Below are 20,558 nucleotides of genomic sequence, written 5' to 3'. Positions count from 1 at the left end.
ATGCATTCCTCGGCAGGACAGCGCAGTTTTGGCAGCACGTGTCGTGGAGGACCAATGTCATATTAGACAGGTGGTAATATAGTTTTGGCTCATCAGTGTATATGACAATACAAACTGAATCCTATTAGTGAGTAAAAAACATGAGGTGATAGTGCAGAATTCAAGATCTGCAATCAAAAGTTCATGCTCCAATTTCTCCTCAGGAAACTACAAAACCAGAAGTAGATGATCTAAGCTCACTTCATCTATGAACTGAACAATCTCTTGATTGCCTGCCACCACCCCAAAATTTCACTCCAGGGTAGCAGTATAACTGATTTAAGCTCAGTGTAAGAACACAACTCCAACAAACAAATGTTCAAAAAAGGCATAAATCCACAGGTCCTGGTGAATCTGGGCTAAAAATAGCCTGTTTCCACTCCCTCAGGTTGGGCTTCTCATTACTTTACATGGGAGAATGGTTGTAACCAAGACAACCATAAGCTCCCCTCACACACGCAGCTTCTATTTTTTCTTTTCTCCTTTGTGCCAGTTCACCATGGCAATGACAGAGACAACATTAAATAGTAATCACAATCTACACCAAGTGGCGTTTTTTGAGCAAAAGATGTGGAGAAAGAAATAAGTTATTAGTTACTATAAAAATGTTACTACATTGACAATTTAACACAAAATCAAATACCATTTATAAAATGGTTACTACTTAATAAAATATTGAAGACAAAATTTTCATGTTGTTTTATTAAAATATAACCATGAAATCAACAATTACAATTCTTATTTTTTAAGGAATATTTATAATAAACAATTGATTCATGCACATCATTATTTTTTTAATGTGCCCTCATAATCTTTAATCAAAATAACTTCCCCTCCTTGCAGTGACATCTCTTCTTTGATGACATGTTTACTGGCACAAGGGTGGGACAACCTGTCACTCACATGAGATCGACCAATAGCAAATGACAACGATCCAACAATCCAATCAATTCAATCAATTCCCGATGCACAAAATCAGGTCCCACCCAACATTTTTTCTTGTTCGTTTCACTATACATCACAATAGGGAACAAAAGCATATTGCAACTTCCATTTCATGCCGACTTTTAAGAAAATCCATCCTTCCATGTGGGTTTGTGAGGGAAATGCAGAAGGTTTGTGAGTTGATGGAAAGCTAATAATTAATGAAATCAAACGTAACATTCCAAATATAAAATGAGGCTGCACAATTAACAGAAATTATGAAATTAAATGCTGCAAAAGAAATATATAGTCAGTTGCGCTGTGTTTCAGAGTGAAGAGCGACACTGTGTTCAATTACACATCATTTTTATGTTTTGTTATGTGACCATTTACTGACATCAGAGAACCTTGAACATGTGAATGAATGTGTCAGTAAATTATTGCAATGGTAACTTAAAATCTCAAAGGGTATTTAGAGTAAATGTTTTACGTCTATGGGGTTCAGCTGATGAAAAAGTTTGGGAAAGTGCTGTCTGTGAGGTCGGAACACCATGTTTCCAAAAGAGTGCTGACGATTTGGGCTACTTTAGATTTCCATTAATAATGGTGCATCAGAACAAACGCAGGATTGCATGCTGAAATTTGTTTAAGCAATATAGATACATATCTGCTGGATATTTTAAAAGCAAATTTATGTGCTACTTTTGTATTTTTCAGGTTTTAGAAGTGTGTTACATTTGAAGGTATTTAAAAAATTTTAATACTGAATACATTTGTTTTTTAATTAACTGAAAATTTATTTTGCCTGTTGTTCCAACACACTCTCTTGGCTATTTGTAATTTTTTTGTAATTTGTTTTATGCTTTGGAAAATTGAACTTCATTTTATCCTTTTTTTTTTCTAAAAATCATAATTTTCTGTTCAAATAACATTGTATGAAGTTACATAAAATCACCACGTCATGAAATTTAAGTTTTTTGATGAGATGTGGGGTGTTGTTCTAAAAGGGAACGGTATTTTTTATCACTTTATCTACAGTTCTATGAAGAAACTTTGACATCCATGGAATTTCAAATGCACAAAAGGTTCTTTATATTGGAAAAAAGTTCTTGTGAAAAAAAGTTCAGTGTTTTCACACTGGGCTCGTTTGCCGCAGTCCAAGCCCGGGCGCAATTGTTCCTGCTGCCCCCCGCAGCGTTTGTCTGGTTTCACACTCAAATTGATTCTATCGAACCCTGGTGCATTTGGGTTCATCTTACGTCATCACATACGTGCGCGGCGCATGATAGAAAACAGAATGCTGGTCAATAAATTGTGTTTTTTATTAATTTGGTGCTATTATGTGCAGTAGAGTAAACAACACTTGTGTTCACTGTATGTGTGCCCCATGTAGACGGTTTTCCGCTGTTTGCAAGCAGCCTATTTTGAGGAGACAGCTGATTGCCATTCATTTGCCACTCTGATTGCACTCGCAAAGTGTGAATACACTGTAGGCTCACTCCTGCTCGAATCCAAGGTAAATCATCAACACTCATCTTTTACATGTGTTTTATTGAAGTAAATACATTATAATCGGCGAAAACAGATGCACAGGTTACTTTACTTTCTGAACAAGTGCACACCCAAGTCCGTGTTGCTTTCATATTCATGCAAACCGTGGCACAGTTCGAGTACAACCGAACTTAGAACACCTCCTTCAGGTAGTCTCGAGTTTGGTACCCCGGTGCACACCTGGGTTCGCATGACAGCTTTGACATTAGCGATTTTTTTAATGCGAACCATGCTCCATTTCAAACTAAACTGCCAGTGTGAAAGCTCCCTTATGGTGTGTTCACACTTGTAGTTTGGTTATTTTTGTTCTTTTAGTCTGGACCAAAAGAGAAATTGATACATTTAAGCCTTGTTCAGAATGTCAATCAAAATCCAATTTTTGTGCATGTCCAATTGAAATCCAGTTTAGCAAGTGTGAACGCATCCGTTTCGATCAACATTCAATATCTGGTTCAAAAACCTATTCAAATCAAAATGGAAAATGGAAATCCGTTTCTGTTTCCGCTTGGATTTCGCGCAGTTTATGTGACTCTCTTGGACTGACAGTGTGAATGTCAATTTTTAACATCAAACCTAAATATATAAAAAAAAAATAAAATAAAATAAAAAAAACTTTTATGACATATATTTGAGGGCTGGCTATTGACACAATTTTGATGATTCGATTTGATTACTATTCACACGCTTTCGATTCGATTTGATTCCGATTTTGATACTATATCGATTATTTTGGATGTAGTATTTCAGTTACAGTAAATGGCAAATTTTCTACAGGAAAACAAATCTCTTAACTAATGCTGTAAACTACACATGGGAGTCAGTTGGTACTACTATAATAATACTGAAGGTTAAATTAACTTATTTATATACAAACACTTAAATTACACTCGTTTTTATTATAAATAAAGTTTAGAATTACATAATCATATTTCTACTCAAATTCATTTTTTTAAAATATAAACATTTAAAAAGCGGCTGTCATAAATGATTCATTCAAACATGCATTAAATATTGAAGAACATTAAAAATTATAATGAATATATAACGGTGCATAGCTATATTTATTTATTTAGTCCATTTTTCTAGCTGTCTAATGAGTTTATGGTGTATGGTGAATATGTTTTTTCTGAGGTAAATGTGACGTTACGTGACATTGTTTACAAGCTTTTTTATTTACGTCTTTCCGGGGTTGAAGCACTGATTGAGCGATTTCATGTGACATGATACAGATTTCGGTAAGTTGTACTGTATATTTTAAGACAGATGTTTAGTTGTGTTTATTTCGTGCTGAAACTGGTATTAAAGCGGAGGAGAGGAGGTTCACATGCGCTCGTGCTGCCGCTTCTTTTTAACCGAGGCGCCAAAGCGATCTGTCACGTCACATTACACAGCGCCAAAACAGTATTTATTTTTTGAATCTCATAATAAGATGGACATCATTTGAAATCTGAGACTTTGCTTCACATCAAAAGTAACAAAGCACAAAGATTATTGCGATTTATTGGATGGGAGGCACTACATATTCTGCTCATTCATCAACTGAAAACAGACAAGACTAATCGATTCTTTGGATTTAAGAATTTGAGGGATTCATCGTTGTGAAAAACCTTTATGGAACCTTTATTTTTAGGAGTGTAAGAGAAGCAAATATAAAGGAACTTGATCCTTAAATAGTCTTTAGTTTAGAACACTAATTGTTTTATTTTGGAATTTTTGAACATTCAACTCCAGCACAACTCCAGACTTATGATGTTCATCTGATTTTATTGACTTATACTGAAGAAGGGACTTAAAATATCTAGAGACCAAAATACCTTGGGCCTCTTTTCCACCTGACACATTTGAAACATGTTAATAACAGGTGCAAACAGCAATGAGTCTCAGCCATCCACTTGTGAATTTGAACGAGCAATGCACCACTCACAGTTTCTTTGCTAGATTTCAGTGCTTCTGAATTACGCAGATACAGACGTTTTAAACATACACACACAGTTACACACATAAGCTCAATTAGCTTAACCAAAGGCAGTCAGGACAGCAGATGACAGTGGGAGGTCAGCACTAACAGCACTGTAGCATTAACTCTCTGGCTGCGCAGCTGCAGCGATGGTTGCCTGGCAACACATGAAATCCCAAGAGCCTCTACTGTAGGGTATTTGAAAGGAGCAAAGGAGCTAGAAAATTGGAGAGTAAATCGAGTTAATAGTGCTGTTCTGTGTTTAGGCATGTAATTTAGAAATGTTATTTGATGTTCTTTATTACGAGATTGTGATGTACATTATTCTGGCTGCCTTAACACGTTCAGCTAACTGGCTGCCTGGTTTCAAGTTTCAGGACAATCTGTGGTCAGCTTTTAGAAGTGTTCATGGTCTGTCTTTGTGTGTCTACACACAGATAATTTAATAAGCAAATTTTCCTCTTTGGCAGCTGTTGTGCCACATGGTGTATGATAATGTGCCAAACGAACTGAAAACCTCTTTCCATGGCATGTTGTATTATTCAATCGAAAATGTAAATTACCTTATAGCCAATCACAATTTTAAAATCAAAACAAAATCAATCAAATCGAACAAAATCGAAACATCTTATCTTCCGAGGTCAAATACCTCGTCTTGCAATGTCACTTGTTTTTATTGAGTGCACTGACTACATCACCGGTTTTCATGGAAACAGCCCCTGGAGCTGCACACGTGGGTAAAGCTGTCACACACAGAGTGGAACAGAAGCAGAGAGGTCATGTCATGTTTATGAATGAGACACAGAAAAGAACGGAGGAGTTGAAGAGGTGTCGACTTTCCCACACCAGCCAGCAAACACATGTTAAAAGAACAGACCACTGAATATGAATAAGAATAGCCAAATATAGGACATATGGGACATGAACTATTACTAGAAAAGAAAGATAAACTAAAAGATATATAAAACTTAAAAAGAATAAATTCAATAATGATAGAAATATGGTTATATAAATATATATAATTCAATTAAAATAACAACATTAAACTAATAAAATATCTTTATATATATATATATAAATATATATATATATATATATATATATATATATATATATATATATATATATATATATATATATATATATATATATATTATACAAAAATATATATACATACAAATTCGGTTCCAAAAAAGTTGGGACACTGTATATAAAAAAGGAATGCAATAATTTACAAATATCATAAACTTATATTTTATTCACAATAGAATATAGATAACATATCAAATGTTGAAAGTGAGACATTTTGAAATGTCAAGCCAAATATTGGCTCATTTTGGATTTCGTGATAGCTACACATTACAAAAAAGTTGGGACAGGTAGGAATAAGAGGCCGGAAAAGTAAAATGTACATATAAGGAACAGTTGGAGGACCAATTTGCAACTTCTTAGGTCAATTGGCAACATGATTGGGTATAAAAAGAGCCTCTCAGAGTGGCAGTGTCTCTCAGAAGTCAAGATGGGCAGAAGATCACCAATCACAACATGGGTTCAAGAATACTTCCTGAAAACATTGTCGCATTGAACACAATCCACCGTGCCATTCACCGTTGCCGGCTAAAACTCTATAGGTCAAAAAAGAAGCCATATCTAAACATGATCCAGAAGCGCAGGTGTTTTCTCTGGGCCAAGGCTCATTTAAAATGGACTGTGGAAAAGTGGAAAACTGTTCTGTGGTCAGACGAATCAAAATTTGAAGTTCTTTTTGGAAAACTGGGATGCCATGTCATCCGGACTAAAGAGGACAAGGACAACCCAAGTTGTTATCAGAGCTCAGTTCAGAAGCCTGCATCTCTGATGGTATGGGGTTGCATGAGTGCGTGTGGCATGGGTAGCTTAACACATATGGAAAGGCACCATCAATGCTGAAAGGTATATCCAAGTTCTAGAACAACATGCTCCCATCCAGACGTCATCTCTTTCAGGGAAGACCTTGCATTTTCCAACATGACAATGCCAGACCACATACTGCATCAATTACAACATCATGGATGCGTAGAAGAAGGATCCGGGTACTGAAATGGCCAGCCTGCAGTCCAGATCTTTCACCCATAGAAAACATTTGGCGCATCATAAAGAGGAAGATACGACAAAGAAGACCTAAGACAGTTGAACAACTAGAAGCCTGTATTAGACAAGAATGGGACAACATTCCTATTCCTAAACTTGAGCAACTTGTCTCCTCAGTCCCCAGACGTTTGCAGACTGTTATAAAAAGAAGAGGGGATGCCACACAGTGGTAAACATGGCCTTGTCCCAACATTTTTGAGATGTGTTGATCCCATGAAATTTAAAATCAACTTATTTTTCCCTTAAAATTATACATTTTCTCAGTTTAAACATTTGATATTTCATCTATGTTGTATTCTGAATAAAATACTGAAATTTGAAACTTCCACATCATTGCATTCTGTTTTTGTTGTGTCCCAACTTTTTTGGAATCGGGTTTGTATATATAGAATGATCAGGATTATTGGCACCCTTGGTAAATATGATCAAAGATGACTATAAAAATAAATCTGCATTGTTTATCCTTTTGATCTTTAATTCATAAAATTAGCAAAAATCGAATCTTTCATTGAAGGAAAAGAATTGAAAGTGGGGGGAAAAATCACATTATGAAATAAATGGTTTTCTCCAAAACACGTTGGCCACAATTATTGGCACCCTTTTATTCAGTACTTTTTGCAACCTCCTATGGCCAAGGTAACAGCTCTGAGTTTTCTCCTATAATGCCTGACGAGTTTGGAGAACACCTGACGAGATCAGAGACCATTCCTTCATACAGAATCTCTCCAGATCCTTCAGATTCCCAGCTCCATGTTGGTGTTTCTTCTCTTCAGTTCACTCCACTCATTTTCTTTATGGTTCAGGTCAGGGGACCATGGCAGAAGCTTCATTTTGTGCTCAGTGACACATTTTTGTGTTGGTTTTGATGTTTGTTTTGGATCATTGTTCTGATGGAAGCTCCAACCATGGCCCATTATTGGATTTCTAGCAGAAGCGGCCAGGGTTTGATTTTTTTTATCTGTTGGTATTTCATAGAATCCATGAAGCCATGTATCTGAACAAGATGTCCAGGACCTCCAGCAGAAAAAATAGGCCCACAACATTAAAGATCCAGCAGTATATTTAACCGTGGACATGGGGTACTTTTTATCCATGTGTGCACCAGACCCATCTGGTGGGTTTGCAGCCAAAAAGCTCCTTTTTTAGTTTCATCTGACCATAGCAGTCGGCCCCATTTGAAGTTCCAGTCTTGCCTAACAACTGAATATGCTGGAGATTGATTCTGGATGAGAGCAGAGGATTTTTCTTGAAACCCTCCCAAGCAACTTGTGGTGATGTAGGTGCTGTTTGGTCATTTTTTTAGGCTTTCTGAGACTCAAGACTCAACTAATCTCTGCATTTCTTCAGCTGTGATCCTTGGAGCGTCTTTGGCCACTCAAACTTTCCTCCTCACCACACATTAGGACGATTTAGACACACATCCTCTTCCAGGCAGATTTTTAACATCTTTAGTTGATTGGAACTTCTTAATTATTGTCCTGATGGTGGAAATGGGGATTTTCAATGCTTTAGCTATTTTCTTACAGCCACTTTCTATTTTGTGAAGCTCAGCAATTTTTTGCTGCACATCAGAACTATATTCTTTGGTTTTACTCATTGCAATGAATGATTAAGGGAATTTGGCCTTTGTGTTTCCTCATGTTTGTACTCCTGCGAGAAGTCATGGCTGGACAATTTCATGTTCATGATCACCCTGGTGTGCTAAAAAAGTGTAAATATGAATGGGAATATACTTCAGAGATATTTTTACTCATAAATATTCTAGGGGTGCCAATAATTGTGGCCACGTGTTTTGAAGAAAAACATTTATTTCATAATGTGCTAAACAATGCAGATTTATTTTTACAGTCATCTTTGATCATATTTACCAGGGGTGCCAATAATTCTGATCTCCACTGTATATATACAGCTATGGAAAAAATTAAGAGACCACTTAACATTGATTAATTTTTTCCATAGCTGTATATATATATATATAGTTTGTATGTTTATGTTCAGTTATTTCACTTTAATGGCAATGAAAAGGACCTATTAATTACCATTAAAGTGAAATTACTGAACCTAAACATATGAGTTTGATAAAAATGCTCAATTTAGAAGAAAATTTCAGACGACACTTACAGGCTTTTGCATCTAAAGTCTTCATATATAAATATAATAAAAATAATTTGTGTGAAATTAATAATAATAATGGGAAAAAATGTCCATTACTAGAAAACCAATCTGGACCAAGCATCAAGCAGTGATACATAGGCTAAAGTATAAATTATGATCACAATCAAATGACTGCATATAGTTATAATTAATTAACAGCATCTATCTTCTTCTGAAGTGGAAACAACTAAAATATCTCATAAAAGCAGTGTGATAAAATGAATCTTAGAAAGTCTTCATGATATGTGACGTCATTGTAAATTATCCGAACTATTAACTCTAAAACAATGATCTTCTCAAAAATGCATGATTTTCATTTTAAACACAACCTGTCCTGAACAAATTTAGTTATATATGGTGTGATACAGTGATGATATTAGATAGTAAAGCATGGTACTGAATGATTACCATTTATTTTATTTTATTTTTTTTACCGTGTTATTGTACATGGTAGCCTTCCCAAAGAATCCCATATTACCATTGTACCAAATGTCCAGAAAAGGCAACGTAATGCCATTGTATTTTTTGTTCGAGCATCTTAGATAAACAGTGACATTAGTGAAAAAGACTCAAATTCATTTCAGAACAAACTCTATCTGCTGCTTGTTTATCGCGTCGCGTAGCTCTCTTTGCAGAAAGGAGTGTAACGAGCTGTTTCACTATCTGTCATGAACGCCTTTGACTCACCTGTGATGTCTGACAGGGTGAAATAAACCAGCAGTGCACGTCTTTCACTTTTTGCAGACGCCGTTCATGATGATGGTCGCCGAATTAACACGTACAATCCATCGGCTTTCGAATCATTAAGAATTTCGCGTCTTATTTACCACACACACATACCTGATAACACAGCAACCAGTGAGCCTCTCAGACAGCAGTGTTATTATCACACAAAACACTTTAAACTACATTAGCTGCTCAGTCAACGTCTCGTCACTTGATAACTAAACGAAGATTTAAACAATCTGTGTAGCTGCTTTACATCACGTATCTGACCGGCGGCGATGCGCTTTTGTTGTATTGAGATGCTGCGAGTCTTAAAGGGGCAACACACTCCACGCCTCTCTGCGGACCCCACAACATCACCCCCTCTACCTTGGATGAAATAACTCAAACCTTTACAGTTTTAAGAATAATTCACTACATACCGCAGTCTCTGTATTTACATACTATTAAATTATGTATATTTGCTATTAATAACAACTATAACACGAGCATGTTTGGTTATTTTTCCAAAACAAAAAAAAAAAACACGATACTGAATCAGTTGGTACTTGAATTAAAAAAGTGACATTAGAGCACGCTACATGTCCAAAAATATGGTAATACCCAAACTATTTCTATTCATGATAATTTTTAATCCTTATTTGCAAGATAGAAATATAAATCATTGCATAGATGAATATAAAAAAATTTATTTCAGATTTTTTTTATACTATATATGATGTATATTACGTACCATATAAGCTAAGTTACAGAATGTCCATTTGTTTTGCTCAGTGCAAAAATAATATTTATGGTATTTTTATATTTTTATTTACCCCAAACTTCCAAACTGTGATTTATGAAACAATGACACTGGCAACATTTTTAAAATGTAGAAATATTGTTGAGTTCCTCCATCTAGTGGTATATAGATGTACGTTCAGACACAATCTCACTTTATTTGTTTCAGAAAAGGTAGGTAAATAAATAAAAACATGTAAATGCATAAATAAAGAGAGGAATCAAGCATTCAACATTCAGTTATTTTTATTATTGTCAATTTTGTCAGTGAATAATAAATTATTTACAATTGTCTTTCACAAAGAGTAAATTAAATTATAGAAAGAGAAAAGTGAAAGAGAAAGAGAAAGAAAGAGGATGATAGAGATGTACAGATCATGAGGTGTTTTTGGCGCCTCATTTTGATGAGGGTTTGGCTCATGCTGGTTTCTGCTGTTCATTTATTTTCATAGAGATGGATGAAGAAAGCCAAGGCACCACCAGCCACAGAGGAGGAGAGAGGAGTCGCATCCTCACCATAACAAGTCTTCCACGCTGCACAAAATCAAAATCAGTTATTTTCACATCTCCACCAGGGGTTTGTCTGAATATCTCTGGACTATAACTGGTATCTGTGATTAAATACAACAGTGATACAAAGCTATAAGAGTAACTACGACATTCCAGCATTTTCCCTCACTGCTCACCGGGGCCTGACGTCCTGTTCATCATCGCCGAAAAGCAGCTCAGCCACAGCGGCCTCAGGGGTGGATCGCTTCCCATATCTGAAGAATGAGAAGCAAGATGTATGAGCATGATATGAGGTGTCATTCAAGTCTGTAGCACAAATTAGGTGCTTAATTAGTGTTAGAGGTTTGTTCATATTACATAATATGAGCAACAGTATAGTGATGAACAAACAAGCACCAAAAAGGATTACAATCCAACTTCCTGATTTAAATAAAAGATCTTTACGATAAATATAGATACATTCAGAGAAATAAGGAAATCAGCAAGAAACAGAACCAAAATAACACATGAACGGCATTTAATTGTGGCCTTTTAAGGTTAAACGTGTTGCAGAAAATATCAGGGTAGATCTCTAGCATGCATCATCAGAGACGTTACCAGACATGTTAATCCCACTTAATAACAATCTATCTTAGTGCACAGCACAATAATGAGGGGTTACGTACAGGTTGAAGGATATCTGGCAACTCAGCCCACCCCTCGCACATATGCGAGTGTTCAGATAAAAACATAGCAACGCTCAATTTGGTTAAACCATGAACTCATGCAAAAAAAGAGGTTTTGTTTAAACTGTAAAATAGATTTGAGTTTAGTCTCAATCAGTGGGACTGAATTCAAATCAATTCAGTTTATTTCCTTAGAATGATGAAGCTGTAATTGGCTAAATAAATAAATATATATATAATGTACCATGTAAATATCATGGTACAGGAATATGAAAACTTTGATATATATATGAAAGTACTATGACATCAACATTTAATACCATAACTGTACCTGCTATAGTACTTTTTGTGGGGGATATATATTTAAACAAATTTAATAAAGGCTCAAGTAATAACCCAGTGACTGGAAAATGTGATGTGAAAAACAACAATACACTGGTTCACATAAATGACATCATTAGATGAGAGCCAGAGAGAAACACAGAGAGAGTGTGTTAGAAATGATTCCATTAATACAGATATCATACTCTCCATTATCATCTGAAAATCTTTGTTGGGCCATTAGCTGTTTTCTGCTTTTTCTATAGAATCATATTTCAAGAATCATCTGAACTTACTCCCCTTGGGTTGCATCCGTACATTAGGCTTTAATCATGAATTACGAACAACAACAAAAAAACAAAACAAATTGTGTATACATTGTTTGTAAAATTAGATGTTGTTGCATTTAGTCCAGTGTGACCATTTATGTAAGATGCTTTTACAAACAATTTACACAGAATTTCTTCTACTGCTTATGAATTATGATTGTCTCTAAGACAACAGACTCTGTGCAACTGTAACACTTTTTAATAATTTTAATAATTTAAACATTAATAATCTAGGTTAATGTTAATGTATAAATATAGGCCTACCATATTTTTATTTTTCAATGTTAATTGATGTTAACTAATGTTAATAATACAGAATTTAACATTAATATACATATAAACATATATATCTAATATACATATTATATACATATACTACATTAATAGTATACATATAATATAAATACTGTAAAATTCTGTTCATTATCAGATGACTAATGTATTAAATAATGTTAAATTAAATTAAATACTGTTACCAGATATATAAAAAATGTTTCAAATATATATGAAATGAAATTTCCCTTTAGTTAAAGTACAGTTTTTAAGTACTGCATATATCATGTTCTGACAATTATTAATGAAAGTTATTAAGCGTTACTAACCAATGCTACTATTTGCATCTACTCCTGATTAATCTGCTAAAATCTGCACTGACACATGTAATGGTAACACTTTACAATAAGGTTAGTTAACATTAACTAAGAATGAGCAAAACATTTGTTGCTGCATTTGTTAATTAATATTTGTTAACATTAGTTAACTGTTCATGTTAGCTCAGGTCCATTAAATAATATTAACAGATACAGCTTTTGATTTTAATAATGTATTAGTAAATGTTCAAATTAACATTAGTACAAGTATTTATCATCGTTAGTTTATTTTAACTAATGTAGTTAACTAATGTTAACAAATGGATCCTTATTGTAAAGTGTTACCCATGTAATTATTCGCAATTAACACACAGGTAATTGTAGCCTTACCTCTGTCGCGTGATGAGGTTGATGTAGTGTCTTAGAGCCGTGTGGTACTTGGCCATCTCCTCTGGACCCACATCTCCGGCTGGAGGTTCAGGTTTGGGTGGGTAAGCTTCAGCCAAACTGCTGAGACACACTATGACACACAGCAAAAGAGCCAGCGGCACAGTCCAGGATCTCAGTGCACTTGCCATCTGACAGACAGAGAGAAAACCTTTGGGATTCATACAAAGTAGGATGCACTTTTGAAGTCTTAAGGTCTACAGAACATTTCAAAGATACTATTAAACATTTCCTGTAGAGTTTCAACTCTTGCTCTATCTGCCTCAAAAGATTCTCAGTGCTGAATGGTTTTGTCAAGTTCACTCACTGATGTATTTTGTTACAGAGCTATCCATGGTCCTGATTCGGATGCTGTTATGTTGAAGTTATCATCAACTAAAGAGTGAAAGAAGCAGAATGCTACTTACTCTGCAATAGATGTTCAGGCCCAGAAGGATTGTGTAGAGCTGATGTTGGTTGTTGGCGTTGATCTGCTCCTCTCTCAACAGACCATGGTCCTTTTATAGCTCAAGAGACCCCAGAGGGAGGTCCAAACCCCACCCAGCACTTACACACAACCAGTGTTAATAATGAACTAATGAGTCATTGGCACAAGCCACCTGACCCTGTGATCTCAATATCTATTAGACTCTGAATTAACAAGACAGCTGTACTAGAACTACACATTTACTTAAACTTACATTTTGGTTCGGAAATTATACCTCCTAAAATTGAAGCTTGTTTCTGCCATAAAATAAGTAAAAAAAAAAAAGGTACATGCAACTTTTTATCTCACAATTCTGACTTTCTCGCAATTGCGAGTTATACCGTCTGATTTGTGAGATATAAACTTGCAATTGCAAGAAAAAAGTCAAAATCGTGAAATAAAAGTCGCAATTACATTTTTTAACCCTTAAATGCATAACTCGGGTCTTTAGTGACCCGGGACGTCATTCACTACCCTCCTCCTCGTTCATTTTTTAGAGTTAGACATCAACCTTCTTGGTATTCCTCAATCAAATCATTATAAAGAATATAAAAAGAACAAAAAAAAAACGTAAAATTATAAAAGAATGATTATTTTTGTATTCATTTTTGTAAAAACTGTATAAGGTCTCAAACGACCGGAGGTGTGTATGAGTGTACGTGTATTTTTTCTGCACAACAATAATTGAATCTTAGATGATGGAATAAGTGCAATTCACCTTTATTCCACAAGGTGGCAGCGATCGAAATATTGATTTTGAAAATGTTGAAAATTATATAGTTTTGAGAATACATTTGAGATCGCGAATGGGCTCACATTCGTGACCTCAAACATAAAACTAGCCCATTATTTGCTGAATTTACTGGGAAAGGAGCTCTGAGGAGGACAGTGATGATGGCATAAAACATCTGCTCAAACGGTGCCCCTTCAAGTTCCAAAAGGTAACAAAATATGCTTTATTTTATTCTTCTGTAATTGTTACTCCAATATCAGAGGAGTTTTATATTATCAAGACAGTTAGAGATCCTTCACTGTTAGATATAGATCCGGGTCGATAAAGACCCGAATATCAAAGAATGATTGGCGAAACAGTCATGCATTTAAGCGTTAATTTTTTTATTCTGTGGCGGAACAAGCTTTTATAATTTTATGCTACATAATTCAGCAATAAGGTTAATATTGTGAATATTATTATAATGGGCACTGGTTTAGCACAAAAAGCAGGGTATATTCACAATATAGCATGGCCTCAGGTGCCTTATTGTTTTTATAACATGGTTGCTGCATAATAAAATTATTAAGGGCATCAATTTTCATTAAAACATCATTTTATTAAGCAAAAGGAAGAAAGCTATATTCTATGACATGTAAACTATAAGGATAATAGATGTCAATGGGTTCCTTGCAGTTCAGTATCTCTAGGAACTGTATTTCGGCTAGAATGGAATGATCAAGGCCTATTTAATAGTTTGAGATTCCAAATTCTGATTGGATCAGCTGTGTTTGTGTTTGAAGCCATTGTAAAATAGTCCATATACACACACACAACTCAAGTGCATATCAGGTTTATTTTACAAAAATGTAGGCCTACTAATTTGTTATAGGGAAACAAAAACAGTATAGAGTTTGAATATTACTTGTTTATGGTTATTATTAGAAATACATTTAACTACTTATTGAACATTGGTTAATAATATGTTTTACACGACGTAGCCTAAAAATGTGTAAAATCAGCATATAGCCTTTGGTGACTTATGGAACTTTTTCATTCGCCATATCATTTTTGTGAATGAAAATGGGGCTTTTTAATCTTAATTTCCTAATATAACATATAATTTTAATTAAAGCACGTTTCCCTTAACTTTTTGTCACTATAGGACTCTTTTTCTGAAAGATGTGTTGTCAATGTTGTGTCAGATGAATGATCAACACCCAGGTAAGCCTTACCCACTGAATACACTGTGTCATTTTCGAAAAGTATAAAGTATAAATGAAAGTTAGGATTTTGCACTGAGAATAATACTATTCATGAGTCGTGTTTGATAAAGGGTCCGCTAAAATAATACTTTAATAAAATGAATAGATGTAAAATGCTTCTGTAAATCCACTAGAGTGTGGAGCTGAGCGAACACAGCGCGTGCTGAATGCGTGCAGACACGTAGGGTGAATTGCCCTAATGTGGGACACCCAAGTGTTTGTAGGTCCCCCATAAATACACAAATGCCAGTGAAACTATGGGTAAGCCAAAGCTGTGGTGTCATGTGATCAAAATAAGATGACCTCTCAAATGTCTAGTCATATATGAGGGTGGAGCAATCATCAAACAGGAAGCACCTTGTGTGAAGACCACCCAAATGTCATTGACAAACCTGATATTAAGGAGTATGAATTCATTTTAAACAAAACAATCCTGCTACTTTTTGGCCTAATGTGCTTATGAAATGTTTGTCATCACAAAATAGTTACAAAAAACTTTGTATGTATAAACTATATTTCATATTTTTATCAAATTTCCTAGTGTCCCACTTTAGGAAATGTGGGACAGTACTTCAGTCAGTCAAAAATATGTGTTGGGGCATGGTTTGTGGGACAAAAAATGGTTATTTACAGGGTTTTAGTGCTGTTATGTAATATTAGAATGCTGTTACTGCAGATGTTTAAGGTCATGGGAAAGTTTTTATTTTGGGGGGATGACGGTTTGAAGGCTCTTGAAAACCAGTTAAGCCATTCCACTTTATTTTATGCATCTAATGATTAATTTAATGAAATGTATTTCAGATCACAACGGCAAAGGGGAGAAAGACAGGGAGAGATTATCAGATGCAGAGAGAGGTGGAATCAGGGAAAGGATAAGAAAAATAAATTATCAGTGGAGGCAGGACAGGAAGTAAGGAGCCATACACACGTTGTTTCCTCCTTCTTATATAAATCTCATTTGTTTATAAGACCTCCGAAGAACAGGCAAATCTCAACATAACACCGACTGTTTCGTAACAGTCGGGATCATTAATATGTACGTCCCCAATATTTGCATATGCCAGCTCATGTTCAAGGCATTAGACAAGGGCAGCCAGTATTAACGTCTGGATGTGCACAGCTGAATCATCAGACTAGGTAAGCAAGCAAGAACAATAGCGAAAAATGGCAGATGGAGCAATAATAACTGATATGATCCATGATAACATGATATTTTTTAGTGATATTTGTGAATTGTCTTTCTAAATGTTTTGTTAGCATGTTGCTAATGTACTGTTAAATGTGGTTAACGTTACCAACGTTTATTACTATATTCACGGAGACAAGACTGTCGTTATTTTCATCTTTTAAACACTTGCAGTCTGTATAATTCATAAACACAACTTCATTCTTTATAAATCTCTCCAACAGTGTGTAATGTTAGCTTTAGCCACGAAGCATACTATCAAACTCATACAAAATCAAATGTAAACATCCATGCATGGATGACGAAGACTTTGTAAAGATCCATTTTGAGGGTTATATTAGCTGTGTGAACTTTGTTTATGCTGGTTAAGGCAAGCGCGAGCTCCGGGGGAGGGGAGCGCGAGATTTAAAGGGGCCGCGCAGCCTGAATCGGCGCATATTTAATAAAAAAATGAATAAAAAAAAAATAGTGTTTTGAGCTGAAACTTCACAGACACATTCAGGGGACACCTTAGACTTATATTACATCTTTTAAAAAGATGTTCTACGGCACCTTTAAATCACGTTCCTTTCCCCTCGGTTGAAATTGCGTTCTGGTGGGCGGGACTAAGGCCCCTTGAATCATCACCATCATTCGCCCCGCTAGCAATGGCCCTGAAAGGAAGTGATCAATCAATTTGTGTGGATAAATAGGCCTTCCTGATCTGCTGTGTGTGAGCGTGTTCTCTCGCACTATGACACAACTGTGATGATGGCCTTTTGATGAAAATTTCTCATTAAAAAATTTTCTCAAATCTCTAAATGACACACATTCATTTAGAATAAAGACTCCGGAAGAAAATGAGAGCTGGAAATGTTAATTATATGTCATTGATTACTAAAGAAGGCAGAGGTGGTTAATCAATAGTCATCTTGATATGGATCAGTTAACTAGCAGTGGAATTAATCTTCAAGTGTTTTAATGAGAGCACTATCAGATCGCTTAAATTACAAATATTGACTAACAACTTGATTATTTTAGTAAGTGTCAGGATTTAGATTTAGGGAATATATCATTTGCAAATAATATGGAAGAACAGACAAATCTAGCAGACTCTCTTGGCAATGATACTGTTTTACGTTTGATTACATTTGGCAGCTAATTCATTTGAATTCGTATGATATCATTCGGTCATTTATATCATTCATATGATCTGCTTTTATGATTGTTAAGGTTAGAAATAGACCTTCATGCTTACATTTTTTCTAAAAACTCGTATAATTCTGTACAAATCACATCGTACAAATTCATATGATGAGATCAATGACATATAATTAACATATTTACAATGTCTTATGAGATTGAGATAGAATTTATATATTTCTGTCATTTTTCCCCTGATTACATCCTAATGTTAATAGAGTGTTGCAGTAATGACATATTTTTATACGCCAGTTCCCTTAATAGGATTTTTCCATTGGTTTTTGGATTATTACAGAGCTCTCTGACCACCAAAATGTTCTGATTTTCACACATTTTGTTCATTATGATAATCTTCACAAATTAACAGCTCTTATGAAGTTTTTATGAATGAAGCCCAAATACAATGAACAAATGTAAAAAGCTAAACATTTTTTATAAACAAACTACACCCCGGTCATGTGACTTCAACATCACCAACACTAAGTTTCCGACATCCCCAGACAACAACATAATGTGGCCCAGATCCGGCCCACATCTGGTACATGTGGGTTACACACGGACCATTATACTGTCTTTTTTTAAAAAACATTTTTCTCTGCAGTAGTTACATTTAACCACTTGTTAGCAACCGGCCTTTTTCAAGAGAAGTAAAAGCTTTAAAAATCACAAAAGAGTATTACTGATATATTTTATGTTGTAGAAGAAAATGTGAAAATATCTTGAGCTTGTGTTCACCACAGAGCATATTTCAGGCTTTTAACCAAAAACCTATTCAAAAAACCCACTGACTTCTGGACGATGGAATCAGAAGTGCTTTGTCTACAGAAGGGTTTTGGTCTACAAAAATACTTTATCCATGCAGAACTCTGTTGCTTATTATGAGGCCATTATTTATCATGGACAGTCATATCTGCATTCTTCTCATGAATAGCAGCTAAAATTGCTATGTTGTTTTCACTCTTCCAACTCTGTTGTAAACTTAATCAATTAATTCTTCTCAACTAATAAATCTACTCATATTCTTCATTCAACTTGTTATTAGATTACATATTACATTCTTCCAACATATGAATGCATCTGTTGCAGGTAAGTAAAGGCACATGGGCACTTTCTCTCTGAGATCCCATAAATGCAGGAATAGATTAAAGTGTAAATCCTCATGTCATGGCAGATCATGAAGCCATATAGAAATTGTGTATATCACAGTGGTGGTCTGTACATGTATTCCTGAGGACATTTTCTTTAGCAAATATAAATATGATCAGCCTTTAATCTGATACTGATTGTTTGTTTCACTGTTTATATTACGCATACAATTTACAGAACCATTTCCCGAGGCTTCTGTTGTAAAATTTTTAGGATTGTATGGGTGGTTGGAGTCGCCCAACCAGTGCAACCATAAAAGTCAATGAGGAGAAACAACACACAGTAGATATTGATACTCACACTTCAGCTTATCAGTATGAATAAACACTGAGAAAGCCACGGCAGATAATATAAGCACAAACTGATTGGTTGAGGGTTTACGCTATGATAACTCTACAAATAATATCCTCTGAGGCGATGATTGTTGTGCAGATGAGAGGGGTGCTCGGATGAACTCAACAGAAGAAACGTTTTGATCTGAGAGTCATCTGCATGTTCAATGTAGATACATTCATATGAAAATAAATGGTGTTGTAGTTTCTGATCAATACTGGAAACACCTTTTTACTATAGAGCTTGTTGTAATTGTATTGATTTTAGGTTTTAGCGGGATTGTGTGTAATAATTCCACTAGGCATAAAATGCAATTAAACGAAGAATCATAAAACTATGTGTAGGGAAAAGGAATGATAGAATACGCATGAAAAAACAAAAAGGTTAGATCAGGAAAACAAAATTAAGGAAGTAAAATGTCGCACATGGCAGTTACAAACGAAAACAGTTTGTTTACACTGGTGGGTGATATGACCAAAATCTTATATCACAATATGAATCATTTTATGTAGTCTTCACTGTGTGAATTAAATATACATTTATTCTTATTAAAGTTACAAAACTGATTCAGTCAAGAGCAGTGATATATTTTATCTCTTTTGTTGTTTGATTTAATGACAATTTAATGTTTGATTTTATTAGGCTGGTGTCACTTTAAGACCAAATGCACGGATCCAATATACTGTTACACACGCGTTTTCTTTCTCATGTTACGACCCTATGGTTGTATTTTGTTTCATTGTTTATGTTCACTTTAAGGGAACCCCTGGTGTTATATGGCTTAATATAATGTAAGTGATGTCTCTTACTGAAATATGTAGTTGAAAACCCATGAAAGATTTACGTTTTTTTAAAAATCCATGTCATATCTGTACAATGGGCGGCGCCATTTTGTTTGCTTTCTATGTCGGTGACGTCAAATGGTTGCACTCACTGCTCTACTGACACTGTCATATTGCTATTTTTAACGCAACACAACTCGGAATATAATATACGATGGCACATTGTGCAGCTTTTGGTTGTAATTTTCAGTCAACGAGCCACAAGTCTTTACTGCTTTACTAGCAATAAGAGAAAAGAATGGGAAGTTGTGAAGAATGTGAATGAATCTTCACTTTAGCCCTGATGACTGAGGCTTTTTATCG

General features: G+C 35.0%; 2 protein-coding genes across 3 annotated transcripts in view; both read right to left on the bottom strand.

Moving 5' to 3' along the window:
* The window catches only part of mpp2b (MAGUK p55 scaffold protein 2b), a 59,697-nt gene extending 50,011 nt beyond the window's left edge, over positions 1–9,686 (bottom strand). The window contains exon 1 of the mRNA XM_067368967.1: positions 9,443–9,686. The gene's annotated coding sequence lies outside the window, so the exon portion shown is untranslated. The remainder of the gene's footprint in view (positions 1–9,442) is intronic.
* An 845-nt stretch (positions 9,687–10,531) lies between these two features.
* pyyb (peptide YYb) lies at positions 10,532–13,957 on the bottom strand. Of its 2 annotated transcripts, XM_067369220.1 has the most exons (4): positions 13,531–13,957; positions 13,067–13,254; positions 10,948–11,025; positions 10,532–10,795 (listed from the first exon to the last, which is right to left on the bottom strand). In XM_067369220.1, the coding sequence occupies exons 2-4, from the start codon at positions 13,252–13,254 to the stop codon at positions 10,774–10,776; spliced, it is 288 nt and encodes a 95-aa protein (XP_067225321.1). In that variant the 5' UTR covers positions 13,531–13,957; the 3' UTR covers positions 10,532–10,773. The 2 variants fall into 2 exon arrangements, with proteins under 2 accessions (XP_067225321.1, XP_067225320.1); XM_067369219.1 differs by lacking the exon at positions 13,531–13,957 and having other exon boundaries at positions 13,067–13,329.
* Positions 13,958–20,558: the final 6,601 nt, after the last annotated feature.

The sequence above is a fragment of the Chanodichthys erythropterus genome, chromosome 19 (assembly GCF_024489055.1).
Source record: "Chanodichthys erythropterus isolate Z2021 chromosome 19, ASM2448905v1, whole genome shotgun sequence".
Classification (NCBI taxonomy): Eukaryota; Metazoa; Chordata; class Actinopteri; order Cypriniformes; family Xenocyprididae; genus Chanodichthys; species Chanodichthys erythropterus.
This window is presented reverse-complemented; position numbering and strand designations above follow the sequence as displayed.